The 24,695-nt window shown below is 46.4% G+C and overlaps 1 protein-coding gene and 1 long non-coding RNA gene across 2 annotated transcripts in view; one reads left to right on the top strand and one right to left on the bottom strand.

Annotated features, from left to right (window-relative positions):
* Window positions 1–21,447, bottom strand: part of LRBA (LPS responsive beige-like anchor protein) — a 370,336-nt gene extending 348,889 nt beyond the window's left edge. The window contains 2 exon segments of the mRNA XM_064149442.1: window positions 20,466–20,905; window positions 21,227–21,447. Of these exon segments, the coding sequence (XP_064005512.1) occupies window positions 20,466–20,681 (216 nt within the window). The 5' untranslated portion in view covers window positions 20,682–20,905; window positions 21,227–21,447.
* Window positions 21,448–22,030: 583 nt separating this feature from the next.
* Window positions 22,031–24,141, top strand: LOC135178943 (uncharacterized). The gene is made up of 2 exons (XR_010303794.1): window positions 22,031–23,134; window positions 23,978–24,141. It is a non-coding gene; the product is annotated as an uncharacterized LOC135178943 (long non-coding RNA).
* Window positions 24,142–24,695: the final 554 nt, after the last annotated feature.

The raw sequence follows: 24,695 nt of genomic DNA, 5'->3' as shown, positions 1-24,695 counted from the left end.
TTTCATGCAGTTGTAGAAAGGATAGAGAGGTCATAGAGGATACACCCACCAAAGCAGACAAGTTTGTAGAAGAGAAGACAATAAAAACCCTGATTCTCTCCTGGCTTTTGTCCAAATCATGGCACTGAGCAGAGGCCCTTTGCTCCTGAGGAGATCAAACAACTATAAGCTTTATTTCAGGGAACTGCAAGTTTTATTTCAAATCCCTGAAGAAACAAAGGGCCACTAAGTTGATTCTTTGCCACTCAGACAATTTCAAGACAAAAATTTAACGTGCTGCAAACAGTGGCTAAAGGTATTTACAAAACCTGGCAGTTTTACGAGTTTGCCTTCTATTATAGATACTAACAAAAAGACTGCATCTAAGTCCAGGTGACTGTCATATCTTTCCAGTATCCTTAATGAAAACATTTCATTCTGCTTTTGTTTAAATAACTTTTTCCAGTACACCTTAACCTGTTCTTACTATTTAAGACACAGGATAAAGATACAACTCCAAGAGACAGTTTAATAGCATGCAAATTTGGGGCTCCATACAGGAAATGAAACATCCTAAATCTTCACATCACATCAGATTCATATGTGCATTGAAAGCAAATAAATCATTTAAACTATGACACAGAGAACCTTTTAAATTTGCATTTAGCTACAGTAAATACTGGCATGTATTTAGCTTGCTGGTGCAATCTTAGCAAACTAATGATTTATGACTCTGGCATTTTAAAATATCAGAAATCTGTCATTTTATGACATCCAGTAGAAAGTCAGCTCCAGTTGCATTACTCTGAATTTAAACTCAAACACATGAAACAGGCTGCCCTGGGAGGTGGTTGAATCCCTGTCCCTGGAGCTACTTAAAACCTGTGTAGATACAGTGCTGAGGGACATGGGTTAGTGGTGGACTTTGCAATGCTGGGTTGATGATTGGACTCGGTGATCTTAAAGGTCTTTTCCAGCCTGAACTACTCAATGAAACACACACAGCAAAGCACTGAACCATATTATCCATTTTATTATCCCAACACCTTCATTCCGTCTGAAAGTTCCCCAATCTTGTAAAAGTTACGTGACATTTGCTTTTATAAGAATATTTAAAATAGATTTTTCAGGATCCAGACAGATGTAACTTCAGCAAGCACATTCCTTTTTAATCAAGTTTAAAAAAATCACCCACAAGACAACAAAAATGTGCTCACCAACAAAGGTGCACAAGTCTGCATCCTGTCCTATCTTCACTGAATGGTATTATCATAGAATTGTTTCAGATTGGAAAGACCTCCAAGACCATCAAGTCTCACCACCAGTCCAACATCACCATGGCCATTAAGCCATGTCCCAAAGAGCCAACTCCACACATTTCTTGAACATCTCCAGGGACGGTGACTCCACCACCTCCCTGGGCAGCCTGTTCCAGCATCTGACCACTCTTTCTGTAAAGAAATTCTAGGAGTAAAATCAGCTTCTCAGTTCATGCTAGGAAACTTGTTTGAAAGTGTTTCAGGGTGTTTTGCCATCTTGCACAGACTAGAGGATAAAGACCACAAGTAAGGGAGAAAGAGAAAGGAACTAAGACAAATCACAGAAGAACAACAGAACACATTACAAACGTGGAACTGTGTAAGAATAGCAAAGAATAATCTCACAAGAAGAATAAAAGGAGGTTCAAAAAGTCACGAAAGAAAACAAGACACAGTGACTAATTAGCAATTAATTAACTTACTTCCAAAGCTCTGGCAGGTTCATCAGATTTAGCCACAGCAATGTTAAGTATTTCCTCTCCTACTGAAAGCTGTGGCCCTCACGTAGCAAATGCTAGGAGCAAATACTGGCCAGCTCCTCAACAGCCATCACATTTCAGAGCTCAGCAGATGAACTGCAGAGAATTTCAGCACAACTAAAAGGACTGGGTTACAAATTCCAAGAGAAACCAAGAACCCATGCATCTGTTTGTATCACTTCCAACACTGCCTCTATCCAGAACAGTTGGAAAGCAGTGCACTTGACTCCTCAGAACTGGCAGTGATTGTTGCCACAGCTAAAGCACAAACAGTTAAGACTTTGGACGTAAGAAATATGAAATGACATGATACAGGAAAGGTAGCACTGATCTTTCCCTGTTAGCATTTCTTTAATTTTCTCTAGCTGTGATTAACATGGGGAAAGCATACAGAAGGTCTTGGCTAGAATGGAAGGGTGCCCAGAATAAAGAACAGCCCTTCATGTATTTTCACCAAGAAATCATTTTCCTCCCTTGAGATTCTAAGCCCATCTCTCCCTCTGAATGAACATGCCATCATGTTGGTTAGAGTTCAAAATATACATATTACTAGGAGTCAGTATATTAAGTGCATTGAAATAATGAGCATCTGAAAAGGAACGCACAAGGAGCAAGCGGGGTAACAAAAGGATTAAGAGAGTAATTTACTTCCCAAGCAGCAAATCGGGAGGGCTGGATGAAGAGCATTGTGCTCCCAGCTGGAAAACCTTCATTCACTCAGAAATACAACTGTGGGGTTTTCTGAATTATTAATGCAAGACCTGTGGCTCTCCCACGACTTGGGGAACTGCACTTAATTCTCTAAAAACGTACTTTACTGGAATTGTTCAAGTTGAGATTTGTACCCACTGAGAAACACCAGCAGCCAACAGGAGATGGAATAAAAATACGTCTCAAAATAAGAACAACTCCTACACATGTCATTTTTGAGATGCCATAGTAGTTTAGGTTCAAAACACACGGTCTCATCACAGGAGCTATAGGCCCACGTTCCCTTTCCTCACACAGGCATGACCTCACAGAACGGTTTGGGTTGGAAGGGACTTTAAGAATTGTCTAGCTCCAGCTCCCCTGCCATGGTCTGGGACACCTACCACTTGCAGCTTGCACCAGGCCCCACCTAATCTGGCTTTGAACACTTCTGGGCTTCTCTGGTGCCTCACCACTGCCATGCACGACAACTGCCTGCTTGTTCTCTCACCTAAATCCAACTTCTTTCAGTCTGTAGCCATTACTCCTCACCCTGTCACTCCATGTCTTTGTCAAGTCCCTCTCCAGATCTCCTGAAGGCCCTCTCAGAATCCTGGAAGGCCGCTTTCAGGTCTCCTTGCAGCTTTCTAATCCAGACTGAACAATCCCAACTATCCTGAAAGCAGAGGTGCTCCAGCCCTCTGATCACCTTTCTTGCCTTCTCTGGACCTGCTCCATGTTCCTGCATTGGCGCCTCCTGAGCCGGACCCAGCACCGCAGGCATGATCTCAGCAGAGCTGCGCGCAGCGGCCAGTCACCCACGAGCTACAATTTGTGTCAATTCGCATCAAACCAATTGTTACAAAGACAACCAGGGATGTCCAGACAGGCCTCAGAACAGTCCAGCAGCACGCACTGTGTGTGCTCGCTGGAGAGACTGCCAGCTGGATCCGGGGCTTTCTCCCCTCGTGGGCGGCCAGCAGCGCTCGGCAGCGCTGCCCCGCTCGGGAACGAGAGCTAAGCGCAGATCGGCTGCCGCACAAGCGAGGGCGGCGAGCGCCATCTCATGGGCGCGCCGGGAACAGGTGCGGAAGAGAACACAGCTCTGTCAGCTCTCGGCTGCACGGAGACTGAAAGGTACACATGCATGTTTTCCAGGTCTCAGATGCCTAGATGTGCAAAAACAGCACACGCTAAGGACTTCCCTAAAAATTAGTCACTGCAAGTATACGACAGGAATGTTGTCACATCCACCCAGAAAGAATTTAGACACCTAAATAAGTATCTAGAAGTCGTTATGTACGCAGGTACCACTAACCTCGCTTATCCCACAGAATTCACGTTCTTGCATGGGGACTCTGGAGCAAGCTTTTAGAAAAGAAGATGAGAACAGCACCCACAGAACTCTTCTATTTTAAGCCAGTACACAAACCAAAATAATTTTGAAAGCATGGTTGCTCACTTGTATACTTTTCAACTTTACAATAGTCAGTGAGATCCTAACAGACTGTTTACACCCATTCCTGCAAATCCTGGCTGAAACAGGACTCCTCAAAGACGGTCGAGTCACAGAACGGTAGGGGTTGAGTGCAACCCCCCTGCCACAGCAAGATCACCTAAGGCAGATCACATAGGAACACGTCTGGGTAAGCCTTGAAAGCCTTCAGACACAGAGACTCCAGCACCTCTCTGGGCAGTCCACTTCAACACTGCCACCCTCAAAGAAAAGAAGCTCCCCCTCGCGTTTAAATGGAACTGCCTATGTGCAGGTTTATCTCCACTACCTCTTGTCCTGTCACTGGGGACCACTGAGAAGAGCCTGGCCCCATCTTCCTCACACTCCCCTCTTGGATATTTGTAAGCATCGATAAGATCCCCCCTCAGCATCCTCTTCTCCAGGCTTAACAGCCCCAGGTCTTTCAGCTTTTCCTCATAGGAGAGACGTTCTAGCCCCCCATCATCTTTGTGGCTCTGCACTGGACTCTTCTCCAGTAGTTCTTTGTCCTTTGCGAGCTTGAGGGCCCAGAACTGGACCCAGTAACTCCAGGCAAGGCCTTGCCAGCAAGGACTCGAGGGGAAGGAGAGCCTTCCTCGACCTAGTGGCCACACTGCTCCTAATGTCATTTGGTTTCTCAGCCGTGAGGGCACACTGCCAGCTCATGGTCATCCTGTTGTCTGTCAGAACTCCCAGGTCCTTTTCTGTATGGGCCATATTGCTTCAAGTACTTGACATTCAACAACACACTTCTCAGTGACCTGAAATTTTACCCAGTAACAGCAATACCTCAGGGAGCATCCCCTTTCAGTGTCTGCTAGTTTAGGTTACAAAGGCCCTCCTGCTATAGCACAGAACACTTTGATCTTTCTTCACTGCATAGAAAAGTTTCATACTAAATAAACTAACCTCACTAAACACAGTACTAATAACTAAAAGTCTTTGTTATGGTTTCCATTTGATTTATTGGTAAAACATCTTGCATTAGGCAGCCATGGTCAAACCAGTTTTACTCCTTTCAGCAGCCTTGCACATCAAATGGAAGTTTGCTTACTGTTTTTTATTTATTGGCTGACGCTAACAAAAACACAAACAAGTATACAAAAACCAACCCAACAAAAAACCCACAACAACAAACCACCACCACCACAAACCAAACCAAAAGAGTAATCACAGCATTTTAAGCATTGCTGCAGAAACAGAACTGCAGCGAATGCAGATTCTGCTGGCACATACAACGCTGCTCCTGGCCAAATACTCCACTGCAAAACCACATTGTTAATTCTAGAGTGTCCCTCTGTGTCGCTCCCTGAAGAAAACTTAATATGGTATCCACTGAGGCAGCACCTGCAAGAAGAGGCCACAGCTCTCTAACCACACACTGTGCTGTGTCACTCACCTGTAGCACCCTCATAACCATTTCCCAGCAGCCGAAGGTCAAACCAGATCTATCAGATGCAGGTCAGAATGATTCTGGGTAATTCTTCTGAGCAAACCCTACAACCGTTCACTGGCTTCCTTCCAAAACTCACTAGTGATCACTACGCAACAGCCTTCTCAGCACTGAAGCTCAGCCAGCTCCCACTTGCCCTGTATCAGTAAATCAGACAGCCTATGTCCTCTAGAACAGAGGAGCAGGACATGTTAGAAACATCTTTTACCCAGTTTGCCTTTTCACCTCATGAATCTCAAACTATCAGGACCAAACAGGTGCACATTCCCAAGTTCACTTAGACCAGGACAAGTGTATAAACACAATCTGAAATAATTCTGCCAGTTATCATAGAAGCACAGAATGGCAGGGGCTGGAAGCAACTTCTGGAGACCAAGTCCAATCCCCCTACCAAAGCACACTCACCCAGAGCAAGTCATCCAGGAATGTATCCAGACAGGTCTTGAAAGTCCCGAAAGAAGGAGAGTATGCTAAGAGGGAGGACAGGCTGAAGGTGTTGGGCCTGTTCAGCCTGGACAAGAGGAGGCTCCAGAAGACCTTACAGAACCTTTCCAGTACCTGAAGGGGGGTACAGGAGAGCTGGGGAGGGACTACTTTTATAAGAGTATGTGTTCATAGGACAAAGGGCAATGGTTTGAAACCAGAGCAGGGCAGATTTAGATTGGACATTAGGAAGTTCTTCACTATGACAGTGGTGAGACACCACAAGAGGCTGCCCAAAAAAGCTGTGGACATCTCATTCCTGAAACTGTTTAAGACGAGGCTGTGAGCAAGCTGGTCTGATGGGAAGTGTCCCTGCCCATGGCAGGGGAGTTAGGACCAGATGATCTTTAAGGTCCCTTCCAACCCAAGCCATTCTGTGATCTCTCAAAGAGGAGTAGGGTGCTTCATAACGCCAGACAGTGACTATTTAAATACCTTACTGCTTCACACACCAGAGAATGGAAGAGATCATGACTTGGAGTACTCCACGTATCAAAGCACTGCCTGAAGACCAAAAGGCCATGTTTGTGTAACTAATATTTAATTAATCTAGCAGCCATACTTACATTTCAGTTCTGTGTTTTGTTTAGCAGCACACAAAATGACAGCACCCCCCAGGAGAAAAAAAAACTCCAGCTTCAGTCATCTGAACTCTATCTTTCTGAAGTATGTCTAACCAGCTCTAGTGATCTTTCAGTAACCAGACAAACCTCTCCACCTGAAGATAATCCACCTTCCAGGAAGGAAACCAGGACTCTGTACACCATAAAGAAAACTTCACTGAAGTCCTAAACAAGTGCTGAGGGACATGGTTTAGCAGTGCTAATGGCTGGACTCAATCTTCAATGTCTTTTCCAAACTACATGATTCTATGTGGGTAAGAAATCCACTGTCTTCCATCTCCAATCCTTTGATGTCATATATGAGTGACTGAAGAACCTTATTCAAACACTTTTAACCACAAGGTCTGAGACTTGCTTCCTTCTGTGCCTTCTCTCTATATCCCTGAGTCACATTCTTCACTATACATGAGCCCAGTCTTTGCAGAGGAAGTGCTGGAAATTTCCCCTTACAAGTCACACCGTCACCACTACACACTTGCAACAAATGGCAATTTGAATCTCGTCCTGCTAAGAATGAAAATTTGTGTGGCTTTCATTTCCCACATAGCCAAAGCCCCCAAAGAGCAATACACATCTCACTTTAAAAAGAGTACACAAGAAGCTCCAGCTCTCAGATGAGTCATGGAATAAAAGTCTCCACAAAGGCAATCCCCCTGCCAATCAGCTGATTCACAGCAACTCCTGCTACACATAGAGTCACACACATAATGGTGGGGGATGGAAGGGACCTCTGCAGGTCATCGAGTCTGACTCCACTGCTCAAGCAGGCCTGCCAAATTTAGGTTGCCCAGGATCAATGTGAGTCTAGAATCTCTCCAGAGGAGACTCCACTACCTCTCTGAGCAGCCTGCTCCAGGGCTCCAGCACCCTCACATGAAGGTGCTTAGAATCATAGAATCAGTCAGGGTTGGAAGGGACCACAAGGATCATCTAGTTCTAACCCCCTTGCCATGGGCAGGGACACCCTACCCTAGAGCAGGTTGCCCACAGCCTCAGCCAGCCTGGCCTGAAACACTTCCAGGCATGGGGCCTCAACCACCTTAGAATCATAGAATCAACCAGGTTGGAAGAGACCTCCAAGATCATCCAGTCCATCCCATCACCCAGCCCTATCCAATCAACTAGACCATGGCACTAAGTGCCTCATCCAGTCTTGTCTTGAAGACCCCCAGGGACGGGGGCAACCCATTCCAGCCTCTCACCACTCTCATGCTCAACAACTTCCTCCTCACGGCCAGTCTGAACCTCTCCACCTCCAGCTTTGCTCCCTTCCCCCTAGTCCTGTCACTCCCTGACAGCCTAAAAAGTCCCTCCCTAGCTTTCCTGTAGGCCCCTTCAGATCCTGGAAGGCCACAAGAAGGTCACCTGGGAGCCTCCTCTGCTCCAGACTCAACAGCCCCAACTCTTTCAGTCTGTGCTCACAGCAGAGCTGCTGCAGCCTCTGATCATCCTCACGGCCCTTCTCTGGACACTCTCCAGCATCTTGTCCCAGGGGCTCCAGCACTGGATGCAGCACTCCAGGTGGGGTCTCAGCAGGGTGGCTTAGAGGAGGAGAATCACCTCCCTGGCCCTGCTGGCCACACTGCTGCAGCCCAGGCTCTGCTTGGCTTTCTGGGCTGCAAGTGCACACTGCTGGCTCCTGCTGAGCTTCTCGTCCAGCAGCACCCCCAAGTCCCTCTCCTCAGGGCTGCTCTCCAGCCTGGCATTGCCCAGCCTGGATTGGTGCTTAGCATTGCCTCGATCCAGTGCAGTGGAAGGTGCAAATTATGCCTAGAACACATACCCATCACATGCCCTACACACCTGCCTGAATATCCATTTTGGTTCTTCCCGGGTGGAAGAAGCAGGAAAGCAGACAAAAGCTTTGGTGCCTCTCAGTCTATCACAGACCTCATATTTGGCCTTGTTTTCCAGCTTGCTGTGTGTTGTGATAAACACAGGTCACGGCCCTAGGCCTGTGCATCTCCCTGTGTTGGAGCAATAACTCAGAATTGGTTGCAGGGCTGGTTTTACCTGTTGCTGTTGGTCAAAGACGCTCGCCAAAATGCTTCGACCCCTAGCAAACTGCTCGTGTGCTGCTGATGCTGCTTTTGTTTTGCTCGCTGCTTGTTTGCCTTTACTGCCTCTGCGTGCCACCACGCTTTGCATCGCGCCTATGCGGGGACTTGCCTACGTCTGGCAGCCTGCCCCTGCCTGACCGAGCCCGAAGGTAGGTAACGACCCAGCAAGGACCTAGCAACGAGTCTGGGCACTGGGGCTTGCCGTGCCGCCGCTCCAGACCGGGGCCCGGCTCCTTGCTATACACAGCACTCAATCGGACTCTCCAGCCCGCAAACCTGGACCCTGCTGTGACCAGGTGGCTGCTGAGCACCCGGTGACTCCCCGAGAGCCACGGCAGACCTCTCTCGTGTCCGTGGGCCTTCTCGGACGGCGTGCTCAAGTTGGACTGAACAGCCCCATCGCATCATTACCTCCTGAGTCCACCGCCCTGCTTTCACTAGATACATTTTCCTGCTGATGCTTTCGGAGCGCAAATACTGAGACTTTTGAGCAGTGAGTACCCGAACTCTCTTTGCTCAACTTGGCAAACGTTTATGCTTAACCTCTCAGCGGCACTCTGAGCTGCCAGGCTCTCTGGTTAGAAACGTTTCTGAAGGTTTTTCCTCAGTCATTTAATTCGACTGTACAGATACATCTGCAGAACAGTTTTACCAACTGCATCATAGCACCTGCCTGTCTTAACTGTAAATAAGTTTGGGGAAGTTTTCTTTGTACAATTAGTAAACTATTTAATATTTTTCACATCGGCCTCATTACAATTCACTCCTAACCCAGACTCAAACCCCTCCTTAACACCCAGCTGCAGGACCTTGCACTTGGTCTCATTGAACCTCCTGAGCTTGGCTTGTGCCCACCTCTGCAGCCTGTCCAGGTCCCTCTGGACAGATCCCTGCCCTCCAGCCTGGCTGCTGCACCACACAGTTTGGTGTGCTCAGCAAACTTACTGAGGCTGCACTCAGTGCCTATGTCCACAGCACTGATAAAGATGTTGAACAAGACTGGTCCCAGGACTGATCCCTGAAGGACTCTGCTTGTCACTGGCCTGCACTTGGACCCGGAGCCTTTGACAGCCACTCCCTGGGTGCGGCCATCAAGCCAGTTCTTTATTCATCTAGCGGTCCACCCATCAAACCCATCTGTCACCAGCTTGGAGACCAGGATGTGGTGCGGGAGAGTGCCAAAGGCCCTGCTCAGGTCCAGGCAAATGACAGCAGTTGCACTTCCCTAAGTGAAATCCGTGCTCTAGTTGGCCCCCACTACCCCTTGTCCTGTCAGAGGATCTCAGCTCCATCCTCTTGGCCCCTGCCTTTAGCTCTTGGTGAGCACACCCCCTTCTCACGCTGCTCCTCTCCAGGCTAAACAGCCCCAGCTCTCTCAGCTTTTCCTCCTTACAGAGATGCTCCACTTCCGTCATCATCTTTGTGGCCCTCACTGGCCTCTCTCCAACACTTCATTGTCTCTCTTGAGTGAAGGCACCCAGAATCGGGCACAATATTCCAGATGTGGCCTCACTAGGGCGGAATAGCACGGGAAGAGAACCTCCCTTGACCTGCTGGCCACGCTTGACTGAAGTCACCCCAGGAGATCATTTGCCTTCTTGACCATGATGGCAAATTGCTGGCTCAGAACCAAAGGAGTGCTCAGGACTCACTTTTACAGCCCAGGATGAAGACAGCAGGGGCCAGGTCATGTAAGAGAGAGGGTGGAAGTACAGAGAGGACAAAGAGTGTCCTAGTGTGAGATTAAACAGTAAATAATCTAGCATGGCACAAGGTTAGGATCGTTTAAGGAAGAAATGAGCAATAAAAGCAGGCAATAATTTTCTCCATCACCATGTACTCTCATGTATAAAGATGGGAAGTTATTCATACAGTTTCCGTGTCCAAGTACCCTTTTCACAGCACTTTATGGTTGAGTGGGACACCACTGCTACCTCGTTTAAATCAAGGCCATCCAAGGTGTTAAGAACATCACAGCTTCATAAGGTGAACTTTGACCGCAGGTTATAAAGTGAACAAAGAACACTTTGCAAGGCCAAGTGAAAAATCCATTCCCAGGATCTCAGTGTTCTCTCATTCTGTAATATCAACAAGATACAAAACACGGAGAGCTCCCCATCTCATGTTAGCTATTCTGAAATGCATTCTGTAAGCTCAGTCACAGCTAGTCAGTGTCATGCTCCAAACCAGACACCTAAAAGTCAGGCACTGCAGCACCTAAACTACACACTGGAACCAAATCCTACAGCATAAGAGAAGGTGGGTGGAGGATGAAAATCAGCTTGCAAGTTCTTTCCAATCAAGTTGGCAACAAGAACTACAGACAAATCACATGCTTAGTTTAAACAAAACATTAGCAGGAGACAGATGCTGACTGGACTGATAGTTTCATTTGTTTATTTAGCAGTCATGCACCATTACCAGTATTAGTCATTTGGTTCCTATTCTCCTCCCAGCTGCAGTATTTCAAGGCTTATCAGCAATTCTGTACCAATGACCATTGCTTAAAACTTGTGTCTGTAGTTCCACATAAAGAACCTGTTGGGATTTTGTTGGTTGGTTGATCATTTCGGTTGTTTTTTTTGGGTTGTGTGTGTGTTTTGCGGGCTTTTAAGCACTATTTGACTTCGTGGTCCACCTGAAAAGTTGTCCTTAATAAAACAGTTTTCATCCCATGTGCCAACAGCATAGCTTAAAGACTTCTCCAATAATAAACTTCTACAAGTTAAAGGATTTTCAAAACCTTAATTGGGCAATTGTACATCAACAGAGCAGACCTTACTCTACCAAACAGCTCCCCATCCATACCTGGGAAAGTTGGGGAGGGACTTTTGACAAGGGTTTGCAGTGATGAGAGGGAACAGATTTAAACTTGGGTAGGTAGAATTAGACTGGCTATTAGGAAGAAATTCTTCACACTGAGGGTGATGAGACACAGAAACAGGTTGCCCAGGGAGGCTGTGGATGTCCCTTCCCTGTAGGTGCCTTGGGCAACCTGGTCTAGTGGAATGTGTCCCTGCCCAGGGCAGGGGGGCTTGAATGAGATAATCCTTAAGGTCCCTTCCAACCCTAACCATTTGTTGAATCGATGAAACTTCTGGTATCAGCACAAAGCCCACAGGAAAAGGTGCATCTGCAGCCCATGCAGCAGCACTACTTTGCAAACGTCATGAGGGCAGTTGTGCCAGGTGCATCTCCGTTGCTATCTGCTCTGAGCAAGGAAGCACTACGTCCTGTAAAGGAGTCTCCACAGGCCAAACCTGCTGTTAAAAAAGCAAGTGGCAACAGGATCCTGGTTTATGCAAATTAATGGAAGCCCTCTCGGACAGACCATGTCTGAAGGGGGTCTCGGAGAAGAAAACAACAAAAACGGCCTGGCTGTTTTGTGGACATGCACTAATGTGCTTTAGCACACTAGCCAAAAATGCAGAACTAGTTAAAGCAGATACGCAGCCTAAAGTAGAGCATCAACAATTAGGTCAAGCTAATAGCAAAAACCACCATGGAAAAGGCTATGAAGAGGCCAGCAAGGCCTCTAAGGGCCAGGAAAGACACCTGAATGGCAGAAAGTTAGCTAACTGTAATTAGTGACTAGGAACAAAAAGGTGTTTTTCCAGACTGACCCATTTAAATTAAATAGAATTTCTTTTAAAAGATATGCATAAATTCAGTGCAGGCAAGGCTGAACTTGACAGAGATGATTCTTAACAGGCTTTTGTTACACACAAACACTGAAAGTGGCAAGTAGCTAGTTAACATCTAATGACTAAATCGTGGAGGTTACTGAATCCTTCTGACAGATTAAAGTTTCCTCTTCAAGGTTAATAAAGAGCTTCATGGAGTCGTAAAGACAGAGACTAGAAATAGGTTCAAGTTACCACCTTATGCAGTAAAAAAAGCCAGACCACCACGTCAAGTCAAGTGGTGCACAGCTCAGAAGGACTGCACGATCCCCAACAGGTGGTAAAACCAATATACAGAGAAAGCTTGATAATTTAATGATTTTCAGAAGACTAGGACTTCTCACCAAGCTTCAGTATCTGAATGTGCCGTGGCCAACCACCGAGCACTGAACATGAGACCACAGCAACATCACCTTAAAATCTATTGGATACCTCATCTCCGATTTTCTTTCACCTCTGCTTCTCATCCATACAGACACTTCAAAAACTCCTCTTTGCTCACACTTCTCTTCAATATGCACACTCTGGCTCATTTCTCCAATAATCTCTTTCACTGGATAATTGTCTATTTTTATCTCACTTTGCAGTGTCCAGCCTTTGGAGCAACTTTGACATGCCATCCACCCATTGCTCTGATGCTTTTGTTTGATTTCATTCTATCTCCTAATCCCCAAATGCTCTACCTCACCTGGCCCATACAGCCAGTGCATTACTGTACTGTCTGTACTGCTGGGTCAGGTCAGCGGTCCACATCTAGCCCAGTGTCACCTCACAGGAGTGACATAAATTACTTAGAGCAAAGCAACTACAACAGATACCTGACCCTCCTATGTTACAGGACACCAAAATCTGTCATGCAACTCGTGCATTTCCCTCTAAAGGGGAGTTCTGAACTACGCTGTGAATATAGGCTGACTTGGAGAATGCCGACTAAAAACCACCCATCAAATATTCCACAAAGACATCGCAGATGTAGGTGCCTAGCTCAGCCATGCTTTTTCAGCTTTAACATTTCTACAGAGCCTACCAATGACAGCACAGAATGTCACCCCCTCTGGGAAACACAGAATGCCTTTCACAGACACATGAAGTTTCAGATTAGTCATTAGCAGTCATAAAAAACAGCCAGATAGAGAGAAAAACTAAACATCTTCCTCTCTGAAGATTTTGCCCTCAATATTTTGTCATCCGACAGCATTTTAAGTTGCAGCCATAGCAGCAGTACAACTCAGCTCCTCCTCAAAGTCCAGACAATTTCATCCTAATCAGTCAGCATACCTAATTCAGCACTGCTATTACCACCTCACTGAACTACATTCCATACCTTTCTCAAGTGACCATAAAATTTCCCTCAATTCCTACACTTACTATGCAGGGTGGTATTTACAACAACAACAAATCAACATCCAAGTTGTGTCAATACCTGAAAAAACTCCAACCCACATCATCTCAGCAGTAAGTGTGTCCACAGATACTCAGAACACACTCTAACAAGATCATAGAATCATTAAGGTTGGGAAAGACCTTCAAGATCATCAAGTCCAACCATAACCCAACTACCACGGCTACTAAACCATATCCTGAAGGACTACATCTACATTGCTTCTTCAACACCTTCAGGAATGGTGATTTCACCACATCCCTGAGCAGCCTGTTCCAACACCTCATCACTCTTTCAGTAACAAATCTTCTTCCTAATATCCAAGCTAAACCTCCCCTTGCACAACTTAAGCCCACAGGTTGAGGTCTATCATCTTTATTTTAAGTGAAAGACAAATGACTCCCATCAGCAATACTGAATCAGGTGAAGTCTGGTGGCAAACACCTCTCGGCTAGATCACAGAACGTTAGGGGTTGGAAGGGACCACCAGAGATCCTTGAGTCCAACCCCTCCTGCCAAAGCAATATCACCCAGGGCAGGCCACAGAGGGACACGTCCAGGGTAGCTTTGAAGGCCTTCAGAAAAGGAGACTGCACAACCTCTCTGGGCAGCCTGTTCCAGTAAAATTTCTTCTGTGAAGAGGCCAGCAAGGAGTAAGTTTGCATCTGATGTTATGTTATTTAACAGGACACTGAGATTTGGAAGCATTACAGGTCTTTTGCTGCCTTCTGCTCATTTACCAAGAGTAAAGCCATCCATGATCATTAGAACTGATTGGCTGATTTACTATGCTCTTGGTAAAAAACCCTACCACCTTGACCCATCTAAGCCATAGACTTCCCTTATCATCTCTGCTGTGAATGGAGAGAAGTGACTGAATTAGGGTAACTGTAGCCAGAGGTGAACTGACTGAGAAGCTACCAGGAAAGACTGCATAGATTAAGGAATGCACAGTATTCAGTGATGCTCCAGAAACAGTCCTCAGTACCAATACAGACTGCTGGGTGAACAGATGGAGAGCAGCTCTGTGGAGGGCCTGTGGGTGCCGAGGGGTGAAAAGCTGGACATACACGAGTCAGTGCTGTAAGCTCACAGCCCAGCCCCTGCCATGTCCTGGACTGACCATCAGCAGCATGGGCAGCAGGTGGAGGGAGGGAATTCTGCCCCTCTGATCCACCCTACTGAGACCCTGCTAGCAGTGCTGGGTCCATCTCTGGAGCCCCCAACACAGGAAGGACATAGAACTGGTAGAGCAGGTAGAAGGAGGCCACAAGAATGATCCAAGTGCTGGAGCACCTCTGCTATGAAGACAGGCTGAGAGACCTGTTGGCTGCTCAGCCTGAAGAAGGGAAGGCTCCAGGGAGACCTCCCGGTGGCCTTTCAGTGCTTACACAGACACATCAGTAATCTGGGCACAGACTGTCCGGCAGCGCCTGTTGCAACAGGGTAAGGGGTGATGGCTTCAAACTAGAAAAGGAAGATTCAGACTAGATAGAAGGAAGAATTTTTCACACTGAGGGTGGTGAGACACCAGCATAGGTTGCCCAGAAAGGTGACAGATGCCCCATCCTTGGAAACATTCCAGGTCAGGTTGTTTGTGGGGGCTGAGCAACCTCCTCTAGTTGCAAATGTCCCTAATGACTGTAAGTGGCCTTGGTGGCCTTTAGCAGTCCCTTCCAACCTAAAGCATTCTGTGAAACTATTACTCTCACTTCTCACCAGCATTAGCAAGTTTATATGTAAACAAATGCCAGCACTCTCCAAAAACACCCAGCAAGGTAATGAAGGTGTCCCAAAGACATTAGTGGTGCATTTTTCCTGCTTTAATATATTTGATTCTATCAGCATTAGCTTTCAGGGCTTTCTACAGAACAGATGCAAAGAACCAAGAAGTCCACAGCAAGGGAAGGACAGAAAAAAAACAATCCACCTTACAAACCCCTTTGTATTAGTGTTTCAGAAGCATTCACAACACAATCCTAACTGGGTATATCAGCAGGCCATACCAACAGAGTTTACAGTGCAGAAACCATGGCAATGGAGAGGTGGCAAAAAGAGCAGAAGGAAAACAAGTGGCAGTCCTGGCATCTACCTCAGATTGGTTCTATAAAACGAAACAAGCAGGTTGGGGAAGGAGGTTACTTTAAGAAGAGGAAACAAGGAGAGTCAAACAGGAAGAACTTTCTTAAATTTACATAGAGTTTTGGTTGTGGTTTTCATAAAGTCTGACAAAAGGAGAGAGGTGGCAAATGAAGTTTTCCAAGTCATTTTAGTCTTTGCGCCTCATTTGCACTTTGTTGCTAGGGCATTTTGGGGGAGGACCTCATAATTCTTAAGAAGCAACAGCACATTCCTCTCAGAGACAGATGACATTAAAAAAGCCTTTGCAACGCAGACTGAAGAGAAAAAAAAAACAGAAGCAAAACTAAATCTATAGTCTACGGAATAGAACAATTAGAAGTGCTAAAGCTCTTTAAAGCAAATTTGGCTTAGAACAAGGCACAGCATTTCTTTTGGGAACAAAGTCTAGAGTATCTGTTGTATCAGACCTCAGCTCGATCAGCAGGCTGTGCAGCCTTCCCAACAGGACTTGTTTCCTGCACCTGAAAAATTCTTCTCTGATGCTAGTTTTGCAGTATTGCAGCCCATCTTATTTATACATGGTTTTAAGTCTTACCAATTGCTGCATTATCTCTACCCCTCTGAAAGTTTCTTCATTAGAAGGCCAATTTGTAATTTTCATAGTAAAACTGAAAGATGAGATTATTTCAAGTTAGCAACAGATCCCACTGTAAATAATTTCTTTTTTCTAGCAGGAAGGGGGTTTTATTTTAATAAACTAAGGGAGGAAGACAGCAGCAGATATGATGTCACAAACAGGAATTCACCTGATTTGTATACAAAGGAGTTATTGCTGCCCAAAGGCAATTCAAAATGTAATTCACAATGCAGGAGGAATATGCAGACATAGCTCACTGTCTGTCAGAAAAGTAACAGAACACATTAATGCTTGAACAAAAATGTGCTTTCAAAGGTTTTCACAGAATAAGAAGCTTCTTACAAGTCATTCTTTTCCTTCTTGGTTTTAAGAGGTGCTGAAATACATGAACCCCTAAGCCAACAAACAGGCCATAAAACTAGGTCCTCAGAGAATACTGCCCACAACAAAGATCAATCTGAGTATTTCCAAGAGTAGCATTTCTTAAGACAATAAAATGAGACTACTGGGTTTTTGATGCATGCTACAAGTGAGCTCACTAAGGACTTTGTTATACTGCTGGACAGAGAAAACGTTCTAAGTGGTTCTCAGCCTCAAGATCCAACAGCGATGGACCGAAGCAGCTTTTCACTCAAGGAATCAGGGCTACAGAACTGAGCACATTTAATAAGTGGCAGGTCGGTTACTGTGAACTTCAGATGTTTAACCTTCTGAGTCTTTTACATAATTACTTTAAATTTTCAATGAGGAGAAACATCAAGACAGCACCTTAAGCTTCTCTAGACTCTTCATCACACACAAAACTTCACCATAACCTCTGTAAGCTGCAGCAAAGTTTAAGTGCATAGTTTAAGAATAAGATGCTTGCTGAAGAAAAAAAAAAATCAGGTCGGCACCCCCCCCCTTTTTCAACAATAAGCTCTTGACATTTGGGGGTGGCTACTCTGCTGTGTAGAGTATGTGAAACACCTTTTGACAGAGCATTTGCCCAGCTCTCCTCCCACTCTGGCCTCAAGATGTCTCACCTCAGTTATCAAACTCTTCCCCAGATACTGCACACCACCTCCCCGCAAAGCACAAGAAGTGAACCGTCTGATTCTGGCTAACAGCGCCGAGACAGTGCAGATGGAGTCGCCAAACTGACTGCGGCCCAACAGGCGTGGATGCGTTGGGCTCAACCCCGCAACCGGGGCGTCACGCTTACACGAGTAAACCTGCTGCAAAGACCAGTGGGAGAAAGGACGAGCAACACACCATTGCTAACCAACACCTGACAGGCCTTAAATTCCCATCACTGAGTGCAGAGTAACTGACACAACAAAGAGGTAACGACTCACAACCAAACAGAGACACAGTTCACTGACAGAGGAGCACTGAAAGGAGACCTCATATCCCATCAAGTAACAATTTAAAACTAAGCTTAACAGTTTAAACAAAAAAAAATCCAGAAAGTAGTTGTTTTCTCTAACAGAAGCCACGAGTTTGTTGGCCAATTTGATTTTTTTGAAGCATTCCATCTTTAATAAAACCACAGGACATCTTCCAAATTAGTCACCACTTGATATGTTTTCCTGGGACTCAGAGAAACCAAGAGACCTCCTTTTTTTTAATTTATTGCCCAAAAATTGGATTTTGTTCTCACACAATCTAGGTAAAGCATCCTCACTACTACACTATTGGCTGTTTCATGGTAGTATTAACTCACTACTTGTGCTCTGATAAAATAACATGGTGCAGGTGCATGAACTTTAGCCTCCCACATTATAGCAGGTGTGCTGGAGCTGTTAGCGAATCTTCTCAGGAAGGTCAGGGATGCAGTCTCACTTGTTGAAAAAGTGAAAATACAGTTTCAAAAGTTTCCAGAGGTAGAAACTTTCCCCTACTTCTATCTGGGAAATGAAGATCCAGGAGAATGAAGTCCACAGGTCCAATTCTCCAGATCAGTTCAAGCTAAAAATGAAGGATTCTCTGAATCAAGCTGAATTTTCCATTCCTATCTTGTCCAAAATGGAGCAGAAAAGGAATTCCAGCATCAAGGAGCTTTTACATTTTTAATTAGTCTATTGAACATCTTTCCACTGCTGCCAAAAAATCCACCTCCAGCACATCACCCGACAGACCATGCAAGAGATAAAGCAAACTTTAACACGCTCATGAACGATTTTCCCTCGCACAAGTGTCCTAACTTGTAAACTCTCTAGCAGCATTTCCTTTTGAACCTCACATCCCTAGATGTTAGCACTGGGTTTTGTCAAAGACAATTCTCAAGTGGACTCTAAGTCACTTAAATTGCTTTCTCGTACTTGAAAATCTCCCATCTGCACTTCACTGTCACCAGGACTGCAATTCCTCTGCACTGAGACTTTCACTCAAACAAGCACCTACAATCTGTTCACGGGGAAACACTCCAAAAATAAACATTTATCAGAACCCAGACATATCAAGCAGAGAGAGCACACACAAAACATTTCAGGATCGTCAGGAAAGCTTGCCCAGTGAGGAATATGACCAGCAACATAACTGAAAGGCAAAGAAGATTTTAAAAAATAGCAGTGGCTTCTGCATCAGCTTTCCTCATCACCAAGCTCTGCACTGTTACATGCTCTCACTTCCTGGTTTATCTGAAACCACAGGTTTAGAGTCAAAGGCACTCACCAGGAGAAACAAAGAAGAAAAAATTCAATATTTTTAGAGATGTTTCGAGACCTCTGGTAATAGCAGAGTATCTTTGCCAACTCTAAGACAGCTTTTCCTCCAAATGTGTGGCCTTAACCACTAGCCCAACTGTTTCATAAGCGGTCCAATCAGCTGAACAGTAGAGGGAGAGGGATGTACTGGAGAGATACCAACAGAGGCTACAAGGATGAAGGGATGGGAACTGGTGAGGAAAGGCTGAGAGACTTGGGGGTGTGTAACCTGGAGAGGAGAAGACTGAGAGGGGATCTAATCAACGTTTTAAAGTACCTTAAAGGTAGGCGTCAAGAAGGAGTCAGTCTCTTTACATTATTGTCCTGTGATAAGCAGCAATGGGTATAAACTGGAACCCAGGAAGTTCCACCTCAACATGAGGGAAAACTTAGTTGGTATGAGGGTGCTGGAGCCCTGAAATAGGCTGTCCAGAGAGGTCGGGGAGTTTTAGAGATTTTCAAAACCCACCTGGATGTGGTCCTGTGTGACCTGCCCTAGGTGATCCTGCTCTGGCAGGAGGATTGGACTTGAAGATCTCTGGGGGTCCCTTCTAACTGCTACTGTTCTGTGATTCTACACTACTACTTTTGCAGCTCCTCCAGGAAATGTTGCATTGTCCATTTTCAGTTAAGATTTGTTAAGCATTACGTACGAGAATGTATTTCTAACGTAGTAGCTGACTACCAAACTCCTTAAGGAAAAATGGACACTGAAACCAGGTTCTCTTCTTCCCAACAAGCAACATAAAGCATCTGAATGAGCAGCTCCCTGACATCTCCACTCCCTGAAGACAAAATATAAAAGTTCTGCCTCCTTCCAAAGCAAGTAGGAAGCAAAAGGGGACATCGATGTCTTTACAGGAAAAGTGTTTTTAACCAAAACAACATGTGTGTTTTGATGACTGAGTTGCTCAATCAACATTTAACTGCCTTGTTGAATACACCTGTTGAATGTTTAAACACAAACAACACACTTCTCCCTTCTAAATAAAGCAACAACTTCTCTGGAGCAAACAAAGGTGGATGCTGTTCAGAATTGTCTCCAGCTGCAATTTAGGCACAGCAGCTCCTATCTTTTATTTTGCCTAGAGAACTTTTGGAGTCTCCTCCTGTAGAGAATTTCAAGACCCCTCTGGATGTGCTCCTGTGTGACTCGCCCTAGGTGACCCTGCTTTGGCAGTGGTTTGGACTTGAACTTCAGACGTCCCTTCCAACCCTCACCATTCTATGATTCTACGATTTCCAGCTTTAGTGAGCTGTAAATAAAAAGAATCTGGCTCAAATCTAGGACAGTGAACGTTTAAACATGTAAACGAATACCGACATGAAAATCACACCCAAAAAGCATTGGGCTCTTCTGCACACACATACTGTTCTTAGTCTGTCATGCCCCAAAAAAATGTGATCAACTTACCAGATTAAATACAGTATCAACTATGTCTCTATTGGAAACATCACCAACTTCCACTAGTCCTGTCAGCACAGCAAACTTCATCTTGATGCCTCGGATGGGGACTCCTGGATTCAAAGGCTGCAGCAGAGTTTCCCCTTCAGTAGCACTTCCTTCTTTCCCTGCTCCTCCTCCATCATCACCTGTTGGCTGCGCAACTTGTTTGTCTTCACTCGCCATAGCTAGCTCACTTCAGGTCACCAGTCGATTCGCTCCGGGAAGGAGCAACGACTCGGGCTCAGAGAAAGGCAGCCAGCAGCCTCCTTCAGCCTTTCAGCTCCGGCTACTACGGGAAACCGGCGTCCGGCAGCGGAGGGAGGCAGGCGGCTAGAAGGCGGCAAGGGAGCTCCTCAGCAGGAGGCGTCTGTCAGCAGCTCTCTGTCCTCCGGCAGGTATTTAGAGCCCTGAAGGACAACACCAGATAGGTTACAGCTCGCGGTGTGCCAGGCGCTCCCCACAAGCCCGAGGGTGCCGCCTGCACCCCCCGCCCCCTGTTCCCGCACCGGGAGCGCTCACGCCTGGCAGAGCCCCGGCTGCCCCAGCGCACGGGGAGAGCCGCGCCGCAGAACGGCCCGGGGGGCGTCTGACTGACTGCACTGCTAAAAGGGAAGCCGCTCCTCCTCCTCCCCGTCCGGCCTCCTCTCTGCCGCCCCTCCGGCTCCTGCCACTGCAGGGCGGGCGCGGACAGGTGCAGTACCTCGGCCGCCCAGCAACTTCTCACTCACCGCCGCCTGGCCGCCGCCGTCGGGGCTCGGGCTGTCCTGGCGCCTGGCTCCGGGGGAGCGGCTGCTCTGCCCTTCTCGCCAGCTGCGGAGGACGGGCTAAAGCAGCACCAGCCGCTCCGTCCCTCCCGAGAGCGCCTCAAGTTCCAGCTGCCGCTGCTTTACGCCGCGGTCACGATCGGCCCCGTCGCTTCCTGCTGCTGTCGCCTGCCGCCATGACAGTGCCGAGCGAAGCGCTGCCGGGCGCGGAGCCGTGCGCCTGCGCGGCCCGTGCTGGGCGGGAGCCTCCTCCGCCGTGCGGGGCGGGCACCGGCGGGCCGCGCACGCCCAGGTGCGCCCAGGTGCGCCCGGCCCCGTCCTCGGCCCCGCAGCCGCCGCCCGCGCGGCATGGGGCGGCCGCCAGCAGACCGCTCGCCTGAGGGGACTCCGCGCTTGAAGGCGCCAGCTGCTCCTAACTGCCTGCCTACAGCAGCGCTCCAGACTTGGCCAGACTGCTCGGCAGCTGCTTGAAGTTTGGCTTTTGTTGTTCCTGTTGTTTGCTTGCTGTTTGGGTTTGGCTTTTTGGGGGTGGGGTGTGAGAATGCACTCATTCATTGGGAAGAGTTAAAGAAAGGGAAGGCGAACAGCAAATGGGCATGCAGGACCGAAACCAGCTCAGCACGCAGGGGTGTGTTCGTAACTGGGGGATTGCTGCTAACAGTAGTTTGTCGAGCACTGGATTGATAAATGAATGCTTAATGGGTCTCGGCCAGGTGGCGTTAGAAAATGCGTTCCTATTCCCTAAGGAAATCATGTCGGTACTGAGCTGCAGAAACTGCTTTAGCTCCTTTGGCCTCAAGTTGTGCCAAGGGAAGTTTAGGTTGCACACTAGGAAGAATTTCTCCACTAAAAGGGTTATCGGGCATTGGGAGAGGCTGCCCAGGGAGGTGGGGGAGTCCCCATCTCTGGAGGGATTTGGGAGTCACGTAGTACTGAGGGACGTGGTTTAGTCAAAGACTTATCAGTGTCTGTCCAGTGATTGGACTCGATGATCTCAAAGGTCTTTCCCAATCTCGGCAGGTCTTTGTTTCTGTGGTTTCTTTGGTTCCTTTAGCTTAGAAAGGCTCTATAAAACATCAGTGCAACCCCTCACATCATCCAAGCTACAATAGGAAATCTCTCATTTCTACCAAAGGAAGCAGGAACTTTTAGCACAGCAAATTCTGAATACTTATGAAACCATTGTGCACTATTTTTAATGAACACTCCTTACTTTTCATTTTGAGTCATGCCCCTGTATTCTGTTAGCCTTTTTTCCACCCCCTCATTTGTACTAAAAGATGTCGCCGTCGTTGTGGAATTCAGTGTCTGGCAGCTCTGTAAGACAGGTTGACTTTGTTTTCTGCTTTGGGCAAAACAAAGCTGTGTTACCTGGGCATGCAGATGGCAGCATGAGTGTTTCTTCACTAAAACTCTGTTCACCAAAACCCCAATTTAAATGTCAGACTCATCAGGTCAGGAGTCTGTGTGCTTCCAGAGTGTGCTAGAAGGAGGTGGCCTTCAGTTTGCACTTCCTTGTCTTGGTGGACACAAGAATTTCTGTGAGATTGGGCAGGACCCATCCACCTCCTCACACCCTGCTTGTGCTGCAATCATTTCTCACCTAATTTAGTGTCAAACTCTCATCCAAAATGAAGTTTGAAGGTTAAAAGGCAGGAGTTGAATGCAAAGAGACCAAAAGAAGCAAAACACCCAGAAATAGCTTCATGTTAGAGTGCTGAGAGGGATTATGAGGGGTTTTCTGTGTAAAACTAGTATGATCTCAGAGGATGTTTTGAAATCCCCAGCAAATCACTTCTCACAGAGACTGGATTAAGATCTGTGGAGTAACTGCAGTCCACAGCCTGTAATACAGCACACAAACAAGTAACAGTAAGTAACTAGCCCCTGAAATAGCATCATTATAATTTTTGTTATTGTGATTTTGGAACAGCTCAGTGTTGGTATGTGTTGTGATGCTTTAGTCTTTCAGCTCTGCTGTACAGTCACAACGAAAGATTAGAGATGCTCCTGGCATGAACATGTAAGCTGTATAATCTCCCTCTGGCTTTTAGCACTTCTCTGTACCAGAGGACTGAAATAAAAACAGTAGGAAGAGCACAGCCAAGCCCAATGCTTTCAGCCAAGGAAGTGTTTCCCAGGCACTGTACAGCAGCCAGTGGCTACACAGAAAGGAAAAAGAGGGTGTGGGGTGTCTCTGACACAGGCTGTGTTTGTTTTTCTTCTTTGTAGACATTTTGGATGCTGTATTAACTTCGTCTCACTTGGAAATATTGTCTTATCGTTACTAATTGGCCTGTGGATTTACCTGTCACTTTTTTTATTAGCTCATGTTCAGTGTGGCTGCTTCTGAACAGGTCCCTGTGTAGGGTTCAGAGGGAGGAGGCTTTGCTGGAGGGAGAAAATTTTGTAGGGCTGGGAGAAAATGTCATAGGGCTGTGTGTGGGAGGATGAACAGACTGAGGAAGAGGCTATCTCCATGTTACGGAAGGAGGCAGAGGGACTGCATCTAAACAGTGAGGCGACATAAAGAAAGCACTGCAGCAGGCAGTTAAATGAACAAGCATTAGGAGACCGTTTTAACAGAAGCAGGGATAAAGGCAAGGAGGTGCACGGGGAGGGATCGGCGCTCTACAAGAGGTTTCACTTCACTTGACAAGCGTTTCATGTTTTACCATTTTCCATCCTGTTTCTAAACCAGTGATTCTGTTTTAGGGTGGAAACAGAAAGAAAAGATCCAGAAGGTTGCATCACTTCCCAGGCTTTTCCAAACTTGTTTCATTAGAACACTACAACAGCTGTGTGCTAAGGAGCATTCTTTTATGTATTTACTTGGAGAAATTACAATAAACTAAGGTGACCAGGGATTGTCTGAATAATTAGCTGTGATATTTGCATATAAGGGCACTCCCACCACCTACTTTGCATGGCAGCTGGGTGGTAGAAAACAGTAACTTACTGTTAAGCACCACGCAACATGGAAGTCAGTATTACCTGCAGATAAGATCTTACACGTAATCCTTTCTGTATTGTCACCACTACGTTTGTAAAACCAGAGATGCATCACTGATCCAGTTACTCCAGTCAACACCAAATGGAAACAACAACAAAAAATCGTATCTCTACCTCAAAATGCTGTGACCATTCAGCTGACTCTGGGGAAAATAGGAGGTCCATAAAAAAATCTGGAATCAGGCAGCAGGAGTTGGCTGTGGAATTAATAGACAGTAAAATGTTGACTGAAATTCACTGAGCAAAGGTAGCTGTAAGCAATTTCCATGGTATTCTGTCCACCCTGGTTTGGTAATGCTTGCCCAGATGGTGATACACTGGTGAGTGATGCCACTGACGTTAGAGCAATGAGGCTGTTGGAAATGCCAGGTGGGAATACAAAGCCAGCCTGGGCAGCTACCCAGGGGAGTACTTTGGTGTG

This window comes from Pogoniulus pusillus, chromosome 10 (genome assembly GCF_015220805.1).
Source record: "Pogoniulus pusillus isolate bPogPus1 chromosome 10, bPogPus1.pri, whole genome shotgun sequence".
Classification (NCBI taxonomy): domain Eukaryota; kingdom Metazoa; phylum Chordata; class Aves; order Piciformes; family Lybiidae; genus Pogoniulus; species Pogoniulus pusillus.
The sequence above is the reverse complement of the archived record's forward strand: the minus strand, read 5'-3'. Positions and strand labels throughout refer to the sequence as shown.